The following is a 21,390-nucleotide window of genomic DNA, read 5'->3' as shown; positions in this document are numbered from 1 at the left end:
TTTATACGAAGTATTGTTTTAAAAAATTCACTCTCCATAAATTTTGATATGTATAAATTAAAAGTGTTGACATTAAATAATTTAGAAAAAATATATCGTTGGAGAAAAATCATAAATTTTTGAAGTTTAGGGGAAATTCTAGTAAATCTCAAAGTTCGGGGAAAATTCTAGAGAACAACGAAAGTTCGTGTATTTTTCACCTTTAATACTCATCGCATTTTTGCCACGTTGACACATCCGACGTACACATCAACTTCAATTTATAGAACTAAAAGTTCATGTATTCACATTAACAAATTAAAATTTCATAGAAAAAATAGAAAATATTGAAAGTCCGTATACGTTTTTTTAAACACCTTCACGGTGTGGAGGGTTAAGTAGGACTTTCATCCCATATATATCATGTAAACAAAGTTTATACAAAGACCATCCCCAAAAGTGGATGATCCAAGAAGGAAGAGTACTATCTTCCTCCGGCGTCCTCCTCCTTTCTCTCTCACTCTTTCTCGAAGCTCTCTCCTTCCTCCGCCACGCCTTCCTCCCTCGCGGCGCGGTGCTGCTCTGCTTTACTCGCAATGGCCGTCGCCTCACCCGGCTGTCCTGCCGCTCGTTTCACGCCTCCGTTGCCTTGCTGCCGTCGTTTTCGGTAAAGATCGGATCTTTGAAGGTGGCGACTCACTTTCTCGTATTCAGTCGCCGCCACTGCCCCGCCTCCATTAGCCATGCCGCCTTCGTCACCCATCGTCGGAGCTGTCGCTGGATTCCGAGATTCATGCTATGCTGCAATAAAAAATAAAATTATCAGTAAATCAATCAATAAAAATGCAGATTCAATTAAAGGTGTGTGTATGTATAGGTGTTTTATCTTGTTTGTGAAGCCACTCTTTCATTAGACCATTTTTTCGTCAAATAATATTTGCCTCTTTTCTGTCCAATAGTTGCTATTTTTCAAAATGACCTAAAGGGTAAATAAAATAGCTTTACATTTTCCCTCCGAAAAGGATAAAAATATCTTTTTATCAAACCGTCACTTTATATTAGGATAGATAGATTGATTGATTTGTGGGCCGAACGAAGAGGCACAAATTAAAGAAGAGAAAAGAAAAATAGAAAATAAAAAATAAAACAAAATAGAAAAGTAATCAACCAGCCATCGATTTCTGTCTCGTGCATCTCACACAATGATATGTTGATCTCAAAATTATTTATGATCTAACTCCTACATCACGATTTTCTCTTCTAGATTTCTAGAGAGAGGGAGAGAGATTGAGTTGATCTGACAGATTAAAGATGGGAGAGCGGGGAGGGGGATGTTGTCCGTCGATGGATCTGATGCGCTCTGAGCCGATGCAGCTCGTGCAACTCATCATTCCCATCGAGTCCGCTCACCTCGCCGTGTCGTATCTCGGCGATCTCGGTCTCATCCAATTCAAAGACGTACGCTATTTTTTAAATTTTTTTTACTGTTTTTACTTAGTTCTAATCGATTCAATTGCTATTTTTGCGGTAATGTGATGTGTATAGGGTTATGAGTTTTGTGAATTTGGTACTAAGAAACTAGTTACTGGCGACGATTATTCGTTGCTTGTTGTTATGACGATGGAGAATGGGATATGTGTGATGTAACTGTGAACTCTGTACTAATGTGCTAGTTGATGGAGATAGCTTTTGCTTAAGCATCTAATTTATTCTGTTAATTGGGTTAGGAGTTATGATTTGACGTAAGGTCTAGGAATTATCAGAGTTATGATTTTGTGTTATTCATTGTTCAACTTTTGTGTTATTCCTTGTTTATTTTGTTAATTACCAAATCCAAGGTCGCCCTCGCATGTTATGGCCCTTGAGTATGTCAAAATAGTTTTGTGATTTTGTTAATGAAGAAAACCTGGGTCGTGATAATTGCAGTTTCTTAAATTAGGTTCATCAAGTGTGTCACTTAACTTTCTGGTTTTGTGCATCCCTCTGTACCGATTAACTACTACTCTTGGAAAACCGTTTTTGTACAAAATGAAACATCTATTATTATAAATATTTTAACTTCCTTTAGTCAGCAAGCTTTCATATGCCTGAAAGGAATTATGATCTTCCATGATTTCTTTAGGAGTTGTTATTTGAAATACTAGTTTTTTACTTTGAAGTGTTTGGTTGCTGTGATGGATCCAGCTGTTTTGCACTCTTAACAGTGTTACTCCCATTGAGTATAGCTGAAGTAAATGCATTTCAATTCTCAGTGTATTGACCAGAGGAACAATAAAAGTCTAATTGGCAAGGAATATTCGCAGAATGTATTGTTTTGAGACATTGAAACACCAATTGTAGTATGGTACTATAGCAGTTGAGACTTAGTGTACAACAGTGGAGCTGTATGCTCACTAAGTATGATTATAATACCAGTTAGTTTAATGTTAAAAATCGGTGGATGCTATATCGTTGTTCAGTGGATGCTATATCATATAGATGTTTTTTTTCTGCATTTACCCCCACTCTTAAATCACCTTTCATTTAAGGCTGGGCTTAAATTTCATTAATTCGCGGGAGAAACAAAGTTTCTGGACAATAGGCGTCAATTGAATGCAAAGTTTCGACCCTCATATAGAAAATCAGGATCGGGAATGTAGGAATAAGGAATGATGATAAACTATGCCCTTACTTTTCAAACTATTTGTTATGAAACTATGGAGTACTTGCACAGGCCTTTGGTGCGTGTATATTCTTTCCTACTGATCTCATTAATTTGGTAATTTCTTTTCTGTGTCAGTTTCTCTAAGAATTTGTGTCTGTATTTACTTTTTATGAGTTTCCTTAGCCTTGTATCTCGAATCTTAATCAATTTCTGGCTGTCTTCTCCCAGCTAAATGCAGAAAAAAGCCCATTCCAGAGAACATACGCCATTCAGGTATGAATTTAAAGTGCTATTCCCCTTTCCTTTTTGATCAATTTATCAACTATCAAGGCTAGCATAGTCCCTCATACTCCACAAGTGTACTGTTAATAGTTGCTTATTTTGCAATATAAAGATTGTTAATATCAATTCATTTCGTTTATTAGGCCAAGTTTTATGATCTATTATACTATTAACAATATTATCTATGAAATAACCATTTTTTACCAACTTATTAAGTGAGATAGCATCACTCAACACAAACTTCAGCCCTTTTTTACACAAAAGACACAATTATAGTGTATCTTTACTTGGCTTCACCTATATATAGAGTTGTATGTTGTGGTTTTTTCTTGCTGCAACTGAAACTGTTGCCAATACATGTTAGATATTGCTTTTTGCCTGAATTACCCCATGTAGAACTTGAGTTATTATTTGTTTCTGTATCCACTGTAGATTAAAAGATCTGGAGAAATGGCGCGTAAATTAAGATTTTTCCGCGACCAAATGTCAAAGGCTGGACTGGTGACTGGAGTGAGATCTCAAGTTGAAGCCATTGCCAGTTTAGATGACCTCGAGGTGTCCTTAGCTATTTGTAAATCCTTCACTGGCACTGTTAATTGAATAAGTTTAACCCAGACTGCCATCTCATTTCAGGTTAAACTTGGAGATCTTGAGGCAGAGCTAGTTGAGATAAATTCAAATGGCGATAAGTTACAGCATTCCTACAATGAGCTAGCGGAGTACAAGCTTGTTCTGGAAAAAGTATTGATTCTTTATTTCAGTGTTCGCATACTTTGCTTCACCATCTAATTAGTTTTATGTTTAGGGGGAAAAGCCAAAAAGCTATTAAAAATTTTAACATTCAAAAGATTTGAATGCTACCATAGTATGATTTAGTATGCATACAAATTTCCATTTTTTGGTAGGTCACTACCTTAAACAAAAACAACTGATCATTGAGAATTATAAATCCTGCAAGATAATACCAGCGTCATCCCTGCGGTAAAACACTATTAATGCCAAAGAAAAGAGAACCACAGCCACTTGGAAAATATCTCACATTTGATATTTCTTTATTACCTTTTCTAGCTTCATTCTATCTGAAATAAGCAATAAGATGGTCAAAGGTATTCAATCTGCATAGGAGATGTAGATGTTGGTTGAAGTTGGTGAACTACACAGATTTACAATGGTGAATGTGGACCATTAATTATAAATAAATGGAGTCATATTTTTTGTTGATGTATATTTTTCACTTGAAGATACTTCTTTGACTAAATGTTCCAAGATTTAATCTGATCATCAAGCATAACGTTAGCACATTTATAAAATTAAGTACTCATGAGTCCTGCATGATCTGAATCTATGAAGTTTGAACTAATTCTGCACTTTTATACTTTTGGTCTTTTTACAAGAAAAGCATTCAACTCTCACTGTTACACCTTGGCAACTATACTGACATGAACTCTGTTTCATTTCCTTAGGCTGGTGAATTCTTTCACTCTGCCCTTAGTAGCGCTGAGGCTCGTCAAAGGGAATACTCATCAAATCAGGGTGGGGAGGAGTCTGTGGAAATTCCGTTGTTATCTGAGCAGGTACAGGCTCTTGTAAATGCATTTTCTGTTTGTAGTGACCAATGATGTTCTGTTTCACAGGAAACAACAGCCGATTCATCCAAGCAAGTCAGGCTGGGATTTATCACTGGACTTGTTCCCAGGGAAAAGTCTATGGCATTTGAGAGGATTTTGTTCCGGGCTACTAGGGGTAATGTTTTCCTGAGGCAGGTTGCTGTGGATCAGCCAGTTGTTGACCCAGTGTCAGGGGATAAGGTATACTTAATTGAAAAGTAAACCTGAACAATTTATGCAAGGCATCATGCATGTACCAACTACTCCCTCCGTCCGCCATTAGGAGTCCCATTTATTGACGGCACGGGTTTTAAGAAATGTTGAGAAAAATGAGTGGAAAAAAGTTAGTGGAATAGAGGTCCCACTTGTATGTATTAGTTTTAAATGAAATGTGAGTGGAATGAGATAGTGAAATGTGGGACCCTATTACCATTTATAGTCAAAGTGAACCGGGACTCCTATTCGCGGACAGACTAAAATGGAAAAACGGACACCTATTCGCGGACGGAGGGAGTATGATTTAATTATAGTCTGTTTTACTGATTTGTTAATAATTTGTCTCAACCTACTTCTATTGTGAAGAATACAGTGTCTTTTCATCTGTTTCCAAATCTCACACTGAGCTAAAAATTTGAGTCTCATGCCATTGAGTTTGTAGAATACTTTACGTACTGAATGTTAGTGTGATTATATTTTCACATAAGCTCTTCAAGCAGTATATGCCTCTTGTTAGTGTCAATAAAATGTCTTATCACTTACATAGATGTTGTTTTGCTATCTTCTTAATAGTCCCTCCGTTCCCAAACTCTATGGCACATTGGATGACCACAGGTTTTAAAAAAAATTAGTTTGTAGATGTAGTCAAAGTGGATAGAGGAGATTGTTAAAATCTCTTAAATCTTGTCCCACATCGACTTAATGATGATCCCATCTTATCTATATAAGTGTAGATAAACCTCTTTTAAGGCCTAAAGGGGTGAGTGACCCATTTCTAATTCGGTATCAAGTGTTGTTAAAAAAGCGGTTTTGAGGCGCCGCTGCCATCGCCCTGAGGTGGGTGGGGCGAACGAGGTGCATGGGGCAGAGATGGTTCGCGGCTGAGGTGCGTGGTGCGAGACTGGGGCGCCCTCATTTATGCATATGCATTTATACCTCTTTAAAATCTCTGAACTCTTTAATTGATTTAAATCCCATGTCTCTTGATCCTCTCAATATCTCTTTCCTCTCCATCTCTAACTGGTCAACTATAGTTAGACTCACTTATGGAGCTTTACTGCTTCATTTCGGCCATTAATATGTAATGGGGATTCCCTATGGTGATTCATATCTTTGCACATATACATATTTAATTTCTTCTAATTTTCATCTTTCTTAATCCTTTCAATACCTCTCTCTCCTAATGTAATTGGGTAACAACATTTAGACTCATCAATAGTGCTTTACTACTTCATATTTCGCCATTAATGTGTCATGGGGACTCTATATTCTCCTTTATATCTCTACACTTATATGCTTATTTGCCCAGTTATTTTCTTTTACTTCTCATCTCTCTCACTTATACCTCTGCACATTAGGGTGCCCCGATTCATGGGGCAAGCGCCTCGTTGCCTCATCTTCCTGGTTCGCCCCACGACCCTAACAACACTGATGGTATCGAGCGGGGCCCAAGTCGATGATGGATCTCTTTATCTCTTATCTCTTATCTCTTATCTGTTGTCTTGTGTACCCACATGTGGAAGTCTGATGTTCATTCTGGCTCACACGTGTTAAAATCTCTTAAATCTTCTCCCGATTTGGTGATGATCCTATCTTATCTATATAATAACCCTCTCCCCTCTTGTCCCTCATCGATTTGGTGTTGATTCTGTCTCATCTATATAAGTGTGGGTAATAACCCTCTCCCCCTTTTAAGGTCTTTTAAGCGGGTGAGTGGCCCATTTCTGATAGATATTATTATGAGGCTCACTATATAGAAAAAGTGGTGGTTTTTGTTTTGGTAAATAAGAGGTATTTACAAGGTTAAATAATAAAGTAGAGCGTGGTGCTATATTCTTAAAAGTAAAGTGCTATACTCTGGGGGACACCAATTATAGTAATCGTGCTGTAGTTTCTAAGGAAAAAGGTAGTAGAAAGTGTCCAAAACATAGATGCTGTTTTTCTCGTGACACATTATATCCATGCATGCATTTACTATTAACAATATATACCGGCTAGAAGGATGATTTGCAGAGAAGTCATATTGTTTCTTATGGTATAGGTTGAAAAAAATGTGTTTGCAGTTTTCTTTTCTGGAGAAAGGGTGAAAAACAAAATCCTGAAAATATGTGATGCTTTTGGAGCAAATCGATACTTTTTTAGTGAGGATATTAGCAAGCAGTCTCAAATGATCACCGAGGTATGTGGTTTCCTAATATTATTGCCAATGGAATAAAAACTCTGCATTAGCTCCTTACGCTACCTAGGTACTTATCTTGTTCTGTATATCCACATCATAACTAGTTTTATACTCTTAACAACCACTCAAAATTCTAAACCTTTTTCTTCTGCTGCTTAAGGTCTCTGGGAGGCTATCAGAGCTAAAGACTACGGTAGATGCAGGACTCGTTCATCGGGGAAACTTACTACAAACTATTGGAGAACAGTTTGAGCATTGGAACATCTTGGTAAGACACTCATCATTTAGAAAGAACCCCCTTAGCTGAAATCGCAGCTCTTCATGTTTTTTGTGTTTTTTTTTTTTATGGGTTAAATGGTTTCTAGTGCAACTGCAAACATAAAAGTATTTTTATTTTCGTTAAGGTGAGGAAGGAGAAAGCCATTTATCACACTCTGAATATGCTCAGTATGGATGTCACCAAGAAATGCCTGGTAGCAGAAGGATGGAGTCCTATTTTTGCAACTAAACAGGTAATTGGAACCATTTATTCTAAATTGCCCCCCTTCTTTGGTCGGGGTAACAGTATTTCCGTCGAAGGGGTTATGGATCATTGATTCACAAAGCTTGTTCTTAATGTCAAATTTAGAATTTCAAAATCTAGACAATTTCCTAATATGGAGAATTTTCCTTTTTGTGCAGATCCAGGATGTGTTGCATCAGGCAACACATGACTGCAATTCTCAAGTTGAGGCTATTTTCCAAGTCTTGCACACACGTGAGATGCCCCCCACATATTTCCGGACAAACAAGTTCACAACAGCTTTCCAAGAGATAGTTGATGCTTATGGGTAAGTTTTTCACTAAAGATGACTAACTGTAATAGTGGACCCACTTCTTAAACGTGAATTACCACTGCAAATCAAATATGCTACTAATGCTTCCCTAGAAACACTGACTTGTTCAACCTTGATACATAATGTGTATCATTAATATGTTGGTGTCTGGTCCTAACCTGAAATTTTAAGTTTAGTAGCACTCTTAGAATTCAGTTGTTTTTCTCTACACGCGCGCACACACACATATATATATATATAGGGGTGCGATCATATCATAACTCATATTTATGTGATAACTTAATAACCCTATCATTTTATGGGTCAAAAGTATCATTTTTACTAAAAATGATATTTATACACGATATTTTATCAGCATGCATAAAATGATACTTTTATTCCATAAAATGATATTCTGTTCCATAAAATGATATTTTTCGTCCATAAAATGAGGGTTATTAGGTTATCACCATAAATATTGGTTATGATATGATCACATCCTTATATATATATAGGGGCATGTTAGGGTGCCACCACCCCTTAAAATAACACCATACCACCATTCCTAGCCAATCATTTGTACACGTGGACGAATAATAAGCTACCACGTGGTAAAAAAAAAAAAGACCCCCAAAAAAGACGGGCAGCAATTTGCTGGTCTTTATACAACAATTTTTCTTGAACAACAATATCCAACACGCTAGACAGATTGTTGTCAACTGTATTGAATATTGCTGTGTAGCGTTTATAATATTGCTGTATAAGTGGTGTCACGGTGTCATTTTAAGAGGAGTTGTCATTTTAACACAAACCTATATATATATATATATATATATATATGTATATTAAGATGACAACCCTCTTTATTGTAACACCATACCACCATTTTATGTCATTGGATCTGAAAATCGTGCGCATGTCATGCTGCCACGTGTAAAAATACGGAGGGGTAAAATAGAAAATTTCTAATCTTACGTTACCAGATTGAGTGTTATTCATTGAATATTGCAGTCTTACCACAATAATATTGCAGTTTACCACGACTGCAATATCTAATACAGTAGATTTCAAACCCGTGTTTTTCACGAAACTTAATCCTAGGCGTCCATAGATGAGATCTAACGGACTATATTGGTGGTATGGTGTTATCATATATATGGTGGCACCATAGTGCACCCCTATATATATATATATATATATATAGGTTGTGTTAAAATGACAACTTCTCTTAAAATGACACTGTGACACTACGCTAGACTGCAATAGTATAAACGCTAGACAACAATCTACAACAATCTATAGACTGCAGGCTAGCGTATTGGATATTGCAGGCCGCTTCACCTTGCAGTCTAGAGTATTGGATGTTGCAGTCCGTGTAAATTTATTCTTGCGAATTTTTTATGATTGCCACATTGCAGCTGATTATTCGTCCACATGTACAAATGATTGGCTAAAAATGTTGGTATGGTGTTATTTTTAAGATGAGTTGTCATTTTAACACATCCCTAAATAATAAAAAAAAAAATATATATATATATATATATATGGGTGCGTTAAAATGACAACACTCTTAAAATGACACTGTGACACCACGCTAGACTGCAATATTATATATGCTATACTGCAATAGTATAAACGCTAGACTGCAATCTATAGATTGCAGTCTAGCGTATTGGATATTGCAGTCGGGAAAAATTGCAGTCCGTGAAAATTTATCCTTGAGTAATTTTTATGATTGCCACATGGCAGCTTATTATTCGTCCACATGTACAAATGATTGGCTAGGAATGGTGGTATGGTGTTACTTTAAGAGGTGTTGTCATTTTAACACAATCCTATATATATATATATATATATATATAGGGGTGCGTTAAAATGACAACACCTCTTAAAGTGACATTGTGACACTGCAATCTATAGATTGCAGTCTAGCATATTGGATATTCCAGACGGGAAAATTTGCAGTCTAGCGTATTAGATATTGCAGCCCTTGAAAATTTACCCTTGAGCATTTTTTATGATTGCCACATGACAGCTGATTATTCATCCACGTGTAACAAATGATTGGCTAGGAATGGTGTTACTTTAAGAGGTGTTCCTATATAGGATGCGTTAAAATGACAACATCTCTTAAAGTAACACCAAACCACCATTCCTAGCCAATCATTGTTACACGTGGATGAATAATCAGCTGCCATGACAATCATAAAAAATTCAAAAGGGTAAATTTTCGCAGAATGCAATATTCAATACGCTAGACTATAATTTTTCTCGTCTGCAATATCTAATACACTATAGATTGCAGTCTAGCGTTAATACTATTGTAGTTTAGCGTTTATAATATTGCAATCTAGCGTGGTGTCATAGTGTCACTTTAAGAGGTGTTGTCATTTTAACGCACCCCTATATATATATAGGGATGCATTAAAATGACAACTCCTCTTAAAATAACACCATACCACCATTCCTATCCAATCATTTGTACACGTGGACGAATAATCAGCTGTCATATGACAATCATAAAAAATTCGCAAGGGTAAATTTACGCGGACTGCAACATCCAATACTCTAGATTGCAAGGTGACGCGGCCTGCAATATCCAATACGCTAGGATGCAATCTATAGATTGCTGTAGATTGTTGTCTAGCGTATATACAATTGCAGTCTAGCATATATAATATTGCAGTCTAGGGGTGCACTTTGGTCAATAAGTGAAATCCTGTCAAATATCGAAGGGTAAGATCGTCATTATGTTATCATATGATAATTTTCGTGAGTGTTTTTTTATATCAACATATTGTATTACAAATATCAACAATATGACATAAGAATATTAACACTAGTACAAGAAAATATGAATACATATTTATTGTGATTTTTACATGGTTTTATTGAGATTTTATATGCATTATATTGAAAATTTTGGATTTATTTGTTGATAAAAATTTGGGTATCAACATTTACGAAATCTAAAATAAAAAATATCAAATTTCATCATTCGAACATCGTCGGAACATATGCAATTGAGATCTCGTTGGAATCCTTATAAAATTATCTTTAATTTGATATATTTTTTGCAAAAAAATAATTTAAATCGAGAGAGTTACATAAATTTAAAGTTTTAAGATGATTTTAATGAGAGGGAATCGACATTAATACCCCTTATTTTTATTTAATAATTTTCTTAATTAAAAATATAATCCATGTGTCTTAGTTTGGGATTGCTAATTAGTTAGCAATTGATCACTCCCCTATATGTGTATATATATATATATATGGTCATATTCTAATGCTTATAGCACCCTAATCCAAAATCAAGACCAAATCTTCACCCTTAGATTTTAAAATGAGTGCATGAAATTAAATATTACGAATCTCAATAAATAGTAGACAAAATATCAACAAAAGGGTAATATCGTTATTATGTTATCATATGATAATTTTCGTGAATGTTTTTTTATATCAACATAGCGTATTACAAATATCAACAATATGACATAAGAATATCAATACTAGTACAAGAAAATATCAACACATATTTATTGAGATTTTTACATGGTTTTGTTGATATGTTTTATGTATTTGTTGATAAAAATCTGATTATCAACATTTACGAAAACTAAAATAAAAAATATCAAATTTCATCATCCGAACGTCGTCGGAACATATGCAATTGAGATCTCGTTGGAATCCTTATAAAATTATCTTTAATTTGATATTTTTTTTGCGAAAAAATAATTTAAATCGAGAGAGTTATATAAATTTAAAGTTTTAAGATGATTTTAATGAGAGAGAATAACATTAATACATTCTAATTTTATTTATTAATTTTTTTAATTAAAAATTTAATCCATGTGTCATTATTTCAACCACTAGATCTTCTAATCTAATGGCTAAGATTTAGTCTTAGTTTGGGATTGCTAATTAGTTAGCAATTGATTACTCCCCTATGCATATGTATATATATGAATGTATATGTGCAGTACAATGCATTTAATATCTGGCTATTTCATTGTCTTATGTCAGAGTGGCCAAGTATCAGGAAGCAAACCCTGGTGTATTCACCATTGTCACTTTCCCTTTTCTTTTTGCTGTCATGTTTGGGGACTGGGGGCATGGTATATGCCTTCTACTTGCTACATTGTTTTTTATCGTCAGAGAAAAAAAGCTCTCCAATCAAGTAAGTTCTAGTCTTCTGAATTATTTAGAAGTTTTTAGCAGCAGTAACATGCATAGCAGTTACTTTCATTCTCTTGTAGTATTCTATTCTCCAGCTGAATGCACCATGTCACTTTTGTTTTAATGAATTAGTACTCAGTAGTTATCATTTCTTTGTCAGTAATTAGTATGAAATGACACAGTACTTGATGATTATTGCCTTTACATTAGCCTTTGCAAATCTGTAATCTATAGGAATTGCTAAAGGTTATTTTTATTAATCCGCCATATTTATTCCGATAAACTGTACTTTTAGTACTCCCTCCGTTCCATGTCAATAGATTCATTTTTCTGTTTCGGGAAGTTCCAACGTGCAACATAATTGTGTCATTTCTATTTTTGGCAAAAAGTAATCATCTCTTCTACTCTTTTCTCTCTTCATCTCTCTTACTTTATTCCCTCTTACTTTATTCACTATCCACTTAACACACTATTCTTAATCTCCGTGCCGAAAAGAAATGCCTCAATTAACAAGGAACAGGGGGTAGAATTTAAAAGGTACTCCCTCCGTCCCGGCTAAGATGACACATTGCTTAGCCGGCACGAGATTTTAGGAGTTATGGGTTAAAGTGTTTAATTGGAGAGAGAATGTGGGGGTAGGTATTAAAGTAAAGAGATGAAGAAAGATGGATATTTTAATAGGAGTGAGAAAAAATGGTTGAGTGTATTAATTGGAGAGAGAAAGTTACCAAAAAAGGAAATGTGTCATCTTAGTTGGGACAAACTAAAAAGGAAAACGTGTCATCTTAAGCGGGACAGAGGGAGTAGGATACTTTTATGTGCTAGTGTTGTGTAGATGTTTTAGAACATTGAACAACTTAAGTAATGCCAGAATGTTCAGCTACTGTTCAAACAACCTCTGGTGTTTTTTTGTATGAATTCCTAAAGGATTATTTCTAAATTCTTATATAAATAATTAAAAAATGTTCCTGGACATAATATATAAGCTTCAGGAAAATCCTTAATTCTAACTCGAATATTTTAGTATTATTCAACTTCGAACGCTTATATTAATTTTATTATACCATGTAATGCAGAAACTTGGGGATATCATGGAAATGGCATTCGGTGGACGTTACGTTATTGTGCTGATGTCACTATTCTCAATATACACTGGGTTAATCTATAATGAGTTTTTCTCCGTGCCATTTGAATTATTTGCTCCGTCGGCATACGTATGTCGTGATGCAACTTGCAGGTATCTGATTGATCTGGAATCTTTTAAAATCTGTTGCATGCTCCCTTTTGTATGCTGAACTTCCTTACTGCAGTGAGGCTTCCACTATTGGTTTGATCAAAGGACGAGACACTTATCCATTTGGAGTGGATCCTGTTTGGCATGGTTCACGCAGTGAGCTTCCATTCCTGAACTCACTAAAAATGAAAATGTCCATATTGCTTGGAGTTGCACAGATGAACCTGGGAATAATATTGAGCTATTTTAATGCCCTGTTCTTCAAAAATAGCATAAACACATGGTATGTTTAATACCATGTTTTTCCTGATAACTCTTTCATTGATTAGATCCACGATCACTGGCATCAATCAATATATACTCTTTCTTTATGTTATTATGAATGTAGTTATTGTATGTCTAAGTATCATTTTCTTATTACTCCCATTCCAGGTTCCAATTTGTTCCCCAGATGATATTCCTGAACAGCCTTTTTGGCTATCTTTCTCTCCTTATCATCGTCAAATGGTGCACTGGTTCCCAAGCTGATTTATACCATGTGATGATCTACATGTTTCTGAGTCCTACTGATGAGCTTGGGGAAAACCAGCTTTTCACTGGTCAGAAGACATTGCAGGTTTAACTTTTTAAATGGAAATTAAAAAAACTGTTGACTATATTAATTTCATATTACATCAAGATGTAACGGAAACTTTTGTATTTTTCACTTCTTCGACTAATAGAAGCCAATTTCACCCATCCACAGATGGTGCTATTGCTATTGGCCCTTGTGTCCGTCCCATGGATGCTGCTTCCAAAGCCTTTCCTTTTGAAGATGCAACATGAGGTATGCAATTTCAGACTTTCTTATGTTATTTTCCCACCAATCATTGTAGCTTATTTTGTATCATATCATCTTACCTTCCTTTTATCCACCGTACCTCTCAGAGGCATCAGGGAGAGGCCTATGCAACCCTTCCAGATACTGAGGAATCTCTGCAATCTGGGGCAAACCATAATGGTGGTGGCCACGGTCATGAGGAGTTTGAATTCAGTGAAGTTTTTGTACATCAGCTCATACACACAATCGAATTTGTTCTTGGTGCAGTTTCAAATACCGCTTCTTATCTTCGTTTGTGGGCACTCAGGTATGTATATGAGCTTGTAACCTTCAAATAATACTAGAACTAGTAGTTTTAGTTTGTTACAGAAACTAAGACATTTGTTCTTCAGTTTTATTTTAGAACTCACTGAAGCTAGCTAGCTTCAACATGACAATTTTTTTTTTTTTTTTTTTGAGATGTAGAATTACCACAAAGCTTAGCTATTGAACAAATGCAATGAAACATCTCCATTCCTTCAGTCTTACTGCTGAACTTTACTAGATATTCTCATTATAGCTCATTTTGCCTTTGTGATTTCAGCCTTGCGCATTCTGAGTTATCAGTTGTGTTCTATGAAAAAGTTCTCCTCCTTGCATGGGGGTGAGTTGATTTCTTTCATTAGCGTTTTTTATTATGTCTGAGATGTCTATAACATGAACATTAAAATATTTGCATTATTATCTTTATTTGCACCACTGTTGGTGTACTATAATGATTTATTTTACCTACTAAGAAACTGATCAATGGTGCAGATATAACAATATATTCATCCTTATAATTGGCATTATTATCTTTATTTGCGCCACTGTTGGTGTGCTGTTGGTGATGGAAACTCTGAGTGCCTTCTTGCATGCACTGAGACTTCACTGGGTGGAGTTCCAAAACAAGTTCTACGAGGGTGACGGTTACAAGTTCTATCCATTCTCGTTCTCATTGCTGGATGCCGAAGAGGAATGAGTATGCATAGAGATGTTTATTGATTCTTTCACCTGGTGTCATGCAGAGAGAGAGAGAGAGAGAGAGTGAAGGCAATAATACTTTCAGATATGGAGAATTTGAGGTTTTGTTTTGTGTCTGAGTGCCTCGTAATTGCGGTTGAGAGGAATAAGCAGGCTTGTTTTGTGGCCTGTATTTGCTTGTTTAGAAGAATAGAATGATGTACCTATTATTAATTTTTTATTTATGCAGCTTAGCCCTAGTATCCATCGGGAAATTATTAATAGAAGAGAGGAGCATACTACTCTTTCAAGAGGTTTTGCAAAATTTGTTTGTTTTTCTCTTTAAAAAATCAATAAAGATGTAGATAGTTTATATACGTAGTTGCTTATCTGTGTTTTTCTGTCTCCTCACCCACTCTCTTCAATTTGCACTTTACGGGGTGCCACCAATCTCTCTCTTCTCTCCTCCTTTATCTTCTCCTTTAGCTTTAGTTTTGAAATTTATTATTTTAACACCCTTCACTTTTTCGATTTTCTTGGTTGTTCTCAAAAGGATGATTATGTAGCCAAAATATTTTTTCAAGGACCCAAGTTAATTTGATGCTTTAACTACCTGAATAAATTTTTTCGAAACAGTAAATTATATTCCATGTCGAAACAGTAATTTTTTTCTATATGTTTTCTTGAAGAATCTAGAGCTGGATATATGTTATAGGGAACTCACGTCACCCTACTCCATGTCGGGCAGCCCAACCACTCCATCAAGCCCAATTCATCGAGACTCCTGCAAAAGCCACATCCCATGGATCAATCTCGACCTAAATGCCATATCAGAAAGCCTACTAGGTTTAAAGATTACATTCAAAGATACAGTGGCGGACGCTGGATTTTGACGTTGGGGCGTCCAATTTATTGATAACAATTGTAGGGTATTTTTTATATCAGCGTAGCCAAATGTTGCGATAAAGATGCATATGAGATGAATAATGAGATTGTTTGGGAATCTGTGGATTACAAGAGATAAATACTTGCAGGGCGTATTACAACTCAAGAGAAGGAAATACAAGAAACTAAACTAAAACAAAATTACAATGTAGAATCGAAACAATAAATCGTAGGAAAGATGTTTAGCCGAGTCGAGGAGTCCTCTTTCCACAAGACGAGATACGCCCCGGTAGTGCTCTTCGGATTGACGTTTCGTCTCCAAAGATAAAACGGCTATCTCTCGTTTGATGCAGCACTGCAATCGAAACGAGCTCCGGCGAACTGGAATAAGGCGAGGGCAGAGATTCGACAAAAGACAATGCAAAGAGAGAGAGCTTATGATGCTTGTGAATTCTAGATTCTGATGTGTCGAATGGTATGCTAGAATGCACAAATGACTAGCCTATTTATAGGCTCCATCCATCTGCAGGGTCAACAGCCTTGATGGCTGCCATCATGGAGATTTTGTAAACGACGGGGGTTACAAAACGTTACGGATTTTGAATCACGGATGTATCTAGACATGTACATCCTGAAGTGAGTTTGACTTGATCAGGTCAACAATCAACTTGATCAGTCCACTGGTCTGGGCCTGCTTCAACTATCGCTGGACTTCGCTTGCTTGAACAGGTCACCTGGACTTTCGCCAGCTTCATCAGGTCAGTGGAGTCCACCAGCCTGATCAGGGCAGTTCTCCAACTTGATCAGGTCATTGGTCCAAAAAGTAATACCTTGGTGCCCAAGAGCCCCAAAGACCGATTGCCAAGATCCAAGTTCAAGTCCATGGACTCAGGCGCGACGCGACGCGTGATACGCTCGGATTTTGCACTGTTTTAAGGCTATTATTTGATCCATTTTTAATGTCAAAATCACGTTACATGTCTATTATTTGCACATTTTATACATTTTGGTATTTTGGTGTGTTTTGTGAGAAATGTGCATATTTGAGCCGAAAAAGGGAGTCAAAACGCAAAGTCTGAAAATCTGGAGTTCAGACGGCGACCGGCGACCGGTGACCGCCGCAAGGTGTACGGCGACTGCAGGCACCCGGCGGCAAGTGACGTATAGCGGCCCACCGCCGAAGAGGCAGAGGCTCTGGACTACGTGCGGCGACCGCCAGAGGACGTGCGTCGGCCCACCGCCGAAGAGGCAGAGGCTCTGGACTACGGGCGGCGACCCGCCAGAGAAAGGCGGTGTATCCGAGAGGACTAGATTCTGCGCCAAGATTTACCATGTTTTGAAGATCTTTTCCTTCTATGATGAGGAATGTCATTCCCCTATAAATAGGACCTCAAGCTTCATCAAATTAGAGCTTCTTTTTGCAACATAAATTCCCAGAGATTAAAAGCTAGAGTACTTCATTGTGCAAGGAGTTGAAGAAGGATTCAAGAACATCAAGAACGATAAGGATTCAACCTACGGGTTTTATTTGCTTTAGTTTTATGTTCCAATTGTTATCCCTTCAATCTACGTGTTTAGATTATTTCATCATGTGTAACTAAACTCATAGGATTCTAGGGATGTGTTAGTAACGCCTTTGGTTATACAATTCCTTTTTCTATTTAATATCCGTTTGGTTTTTACTTTGTGTCACGACCGCACTTTGCTAAGGATAGCAAACGCGGTTTATCACGACTAGGGAAGGATTAAAGAAGCGGGGAAGAAAGGGGAATCTCGGCAAAACTGATATGAACGAAATCAAACTGGAATAACTGACAAAATATATCAGAGTGCATGATATAAAGGAACATAAGTTCAACTTTTACACTGCAGCGAAAGAGTCAAGAGAGAATGACACCGTGTATGGAGACACGATTCATCCGAGCATTATAATACTGAAACACATTCGCCATCTTTGCTCAACACCGCCCTTCGTCATCACCGCTTCACTTGCACATTTTTAAAACATATGCAGGGCTGAGTACTTGATGTACTCAGTGAACACAATGTCGAAATATATTTTCATAAAAACTGGTTTTGTCAAGCCATAACTGAGTGAACCCGTGGTTTTATTGAAAATGCCCGAGAACACTAAAAATATTTTCTCTTTAAAATTGTGATCGGCCGATCCATTTTCCTGGAACATATACCATATCTGAACTTCATTCTGGTGTCGGGAATGTGGCCACATTCCACGGTCACAATGACCGGCCAACTCGAAAGAAGGTTCATGGTCCCTGGTGTACACTAGCCTGAGCAAGGAATCACTCCCACACTCAGACCCGAATTCGATTCACAACATAACTGGTCTAGTAGGGACGCTCCCCTTTCTAGACGAACAGATAGGTAATGCTCAAAACAAAAAACCATCATGGCAAGACAAAACATACTTTGAATTTAAATAACTGAAAGCATTTTTCACCACATAATAATGTATGATAGAAAGCCCACAGAATACTTTAGTTCGAAAGCCCACCTCGTTCGTTTAAATTTTTCCTTAACTTGAATTTCTTGCTCTGACCTTGACTTGCGGAGATAACCTTTTTTTGAAAACATCACAATATAAATATAACACACTAATTAGACTTTAATTAGAGTTCAAGAAAATCTTAAACTTTAATAGGAATGCATGCCTCCTAATTAATCCCTTTTATTTTTTTGCTATTCTTTAAGAACTTTCTGCATACTATTTAATGCTTCTTCTTTCACTATTCTCGACTTCGAAAGAATTGAACTTTATACTTAACTTCAAAATTTACTCTTATGCAAAACTCTAAAATAAATCCAAAGAACAATTATTTTATCTTAGTTACATCACGAGAAGAAAAAAATATTAATCAAACCTTAATTTAAAACATAGGCTAAAATATAATTAAATTTTGGAAATGGGCCTTCCTACATTTATTTACTGCAGCACCAAATTATTAAAAGGTTGGGCCTAGATTCATTTTTCTTTTTCACTAGCCCAAATGAATTATCATTAGCCCAATAGCAAATAATAATAAAACAATAAATTATATACATACTCCCAATTCATCTTCCTACCCATTTCACCGTAACCAAAAAAAATAGAGAAACTCTCCCCTTTAACTTGGTGCCACCGCCGCCGCCATACTCAGCGCCGCCGTCCGCCATCGCCGCCTCCGGCGACGCCCTCTCTCTCTCCCTCCATCTGTCTCTCTTCTCTTTCTCTCCTCTCTCTTTCCTCCCCCACTCCCTTTCGCTCCTCTCTCTCTCGGATCCGCCGCCGCCGCCACTGTGCATGCACAGGCGGTGGCTTCGGCCTCCTCCGTTCCTCGTGCTGCCGGAGCAGCTTCCCGGCGCCACTCCAGCCCTGGCCGCTGCCTCCTCACCAACTCCCGAGAGATAAATTAGGGAAATTCCATTCTATTTCCTTTTTGGTTTTATTATCAAAGATTTGATCTTTGATTTAAAAGTTTGGTGTGTAACTTGTAGATTTGTCAAGATTGTGAATTTCTAGTAGTCATGGGGTGTGGGGCTGCCCTCGTCGTCTCCGGGCTGCTGAAGAGCCTTCGCCGGAAACCCGGCAGATTTGTACTAACGAGATAAGCTTTCTCATTCTTTCTAGTTATTAAGGCAGTAGAATTCTATTTGGTTCTATTTACTGAATTTGGTGAAGTGTGAGTATTTTTCTAGCTACTTAGAAGAAGACTTGATAGTGAAACATTTTGTTAAACTTGCTGTGTTTTGTAAACGTTGCTTGTGCAGATTCTACTCTCACTTTATATATGCATATGCTTGTACATATATGAAAGAAAAGAAAGGTTTGGGGCTTACCTTTTTGATGTGAGGAAAAAGTGTTGTTGGATTGGGGACTTGATCCTACAAGTATCTGCAACTCTCCTTCCTCGTACTCCTTTATTCTATGTGTGTATGAAGAGAATTTGTAGAATGTTTGATAGTGATGGGTTTCCTGAAGTGGAAAGGCTTGGTTTATATAGTTTCTATTTCATTGCAAGTTGCTATGCAAGTGGAGGGGGTTTAACAATGGGGAAGGTTTAACATGGGGGGAGGTTTAATCTGGGAGGTTTAATGCCAAAAGATCTCCTCAAGGATCTAATTTGGATCCTATTTCTTGATCTTACGGCTAAAAATATGGCTTGAGAATTGAGGGAGCATCCTATGCATTGATCTTTCTACATTAGTATTAAATGCCCTTTTAGTTGAAATCTTCTACAGGATTATGATTGGATAGGGAGTAAATCTCCTCCCTTGATCATCCTGCTCAAATATGCGTATAAGATATGGTTTGATTTGCTCACATTTATTTCAAGATTATGGTTTGATTTTCTCACATTTATTTCATGATTTGCTCAGTAATGTATTTTTCTTACTTTCTCTAACTCTCTTCTTTTGTAGGAAATAACACCCAACTAAGGAGCGTGAGCGATTCTTGTTGATGTGACCGTTAGATAAGCTGCCCGAGACTTGCACGTCTTTCTCCTTAATTGTAATAGACTAGGATTTGCTCGTTTGCAATGTTGGGCTTTATCGAACCTCTCGTGCGCGTATCGAATATCATGTACTATTATTCGGATTTATTATTTTAAACTAATCGTGGTAAAACAAACAACTTCCATTGTATATTTCGTCTTGATTTTGTTATAACTCAAAAGATCGATATTTAAAATTCAAACGTCATCACTTATTTTTTTATTATGTAGTTAAGATCATAATAATAATACTAAGGTTCAAAAGTTGGGGATGTTACACTTTGTTTCAACATAATTTTTGACGCTTCACGTCTGAGTGACACATTCTGTGTTGATTCAACATAATTTTCTTCATAACTGTGAGAGAGTTTTACCGAATTAGGTCCACTTAGTAGACACTACAATTAGCTTCCTTTAAAACGGCACTGTTAATTGAGAGTGATGACTTTTTAAGGGTCTTAGGAGCTTTTCGGAGTTATGTGTTAGGATTGACAACCCTAATGTTAGTAATCAACGTTTGCATCGTATGAGCATAAGCTAGGTGACTCGTTCTATCAAAGTAATAATTGTGCTAGGGTATTGTAGTTTGGAATTTGTGTAACCATAACTATGAACGCACATCCCTGGAATTCCCTTATCTCTATACTTTTGTCTCCGTGATTTATCTACAATTATCTTTTATTTGCTTTTTATTGTTTTTAGTTTTCAAAATTTTTCAAAATCTTTCGGTTCTCCAGATACTAATTGAGTTTTAGTATAAGATAGACACTTTGTGTTAGTTTTCCCTGTGTTCGATATCCGGCACTGACCTTTAGCTATACTGTTGCTACTTTGTATATCTGCAGGTATTAATAGTGCTAAAAAATAGTGCGTCAACGTGGCTCCGCTCGGCTCGGCACGACACGGTTCGGCGGGCGGGCGGCGGCGTTGCGCGCGTGTGCTTGCGTGTGGGCTCTTCGACCGAACTTGATCAACTAGAATTTATAAGTGTAGTAGAACACTTAATTTATACACCTCAAACAGAGGCTCTCACTTCCGATGTGGGACAACTAACACTAGTTGTTTGCTCCCTACAT

General features: G+C 36.8%; 1 protein-coding gene and 1 long non-coding RNA gene across 2 annotated transcripts; one reads left to right on the top strand and one right to left on the bottom strand.

The window, feature by feature from the left end:
* The first annotated feature begins 1,156 nt into the window (after positions 1-1,156).
* Positions 1,157-15,313, top strand: LOC125194221 (V-type proton ATPase subunit a3-like). The gene is made up of 18 exons (XM_048092329.2): positions 1,157-1,437; positions 2,852-2,896; positions 3,338-3,460; positions 3,539-3,646; positions 4,369-4,479; positions 4,540-4,713; positions 6,770-6,907; positions 7,068-7,175; positions 7,312-7,419; positions 7,589-7,737; positions 11,749-11,902; positions 12,978-13,138; positions 13,212-13,418; positions 13,568-13,751; positions 13,881-13,961; positions 14,063-14,262; positions 14,539-14,598; positions 14,751-15,313. The coding sequence occupies exons 1-18, from the start codon at positions 1,291-1,293 to the stop codon at positions 14,953-14,955; spliced, it is 2,463 nt and encodes an 820-aa protein (XP_047948286.1). The 5' UTR covers positions 1,157-1,290; the 3' UTR covers positions 14,956-15,313.
* A 2,320-nt stretch (positions 15,314-17,633) lies between these two features.
* LOC125192092 (uncharacterized) lies at positions 17,634-18,965 on the bottom strand. The gene is made up of 2 exons (XR_007171302.2): positions 18,337-18,965; positions 17,634-18,112 (listed from the first exon to the last, which is right to left on the bottom strand). It is a non-coding gene; the product is annotated as an uncharacterized LOC125192092 (long non-coding RNA).
* Positions 18,966-21,390: the final 2,425 nt, after the last annotated feature.

Source organism: Salvia hispanica, chromosome 4 (assembly GCF_029641045.1).
Source record: "Salvia hispanica isolate PSC_SH4W2 chromosome 4, Shi_PSC_v1, whole genome shotgun sequence".
NCBI lineage: Eukaryota > Viridiplantae > Streptophyta > Magnoliopsida > Lamiales > Lamiaceae > Salvia > Salvia hispanica.
The sequence above is the reverse complement of the archived record's forward strand: the minus strand, read 5'-3'. Positions and strand labels throughout refer to the sequence as shown.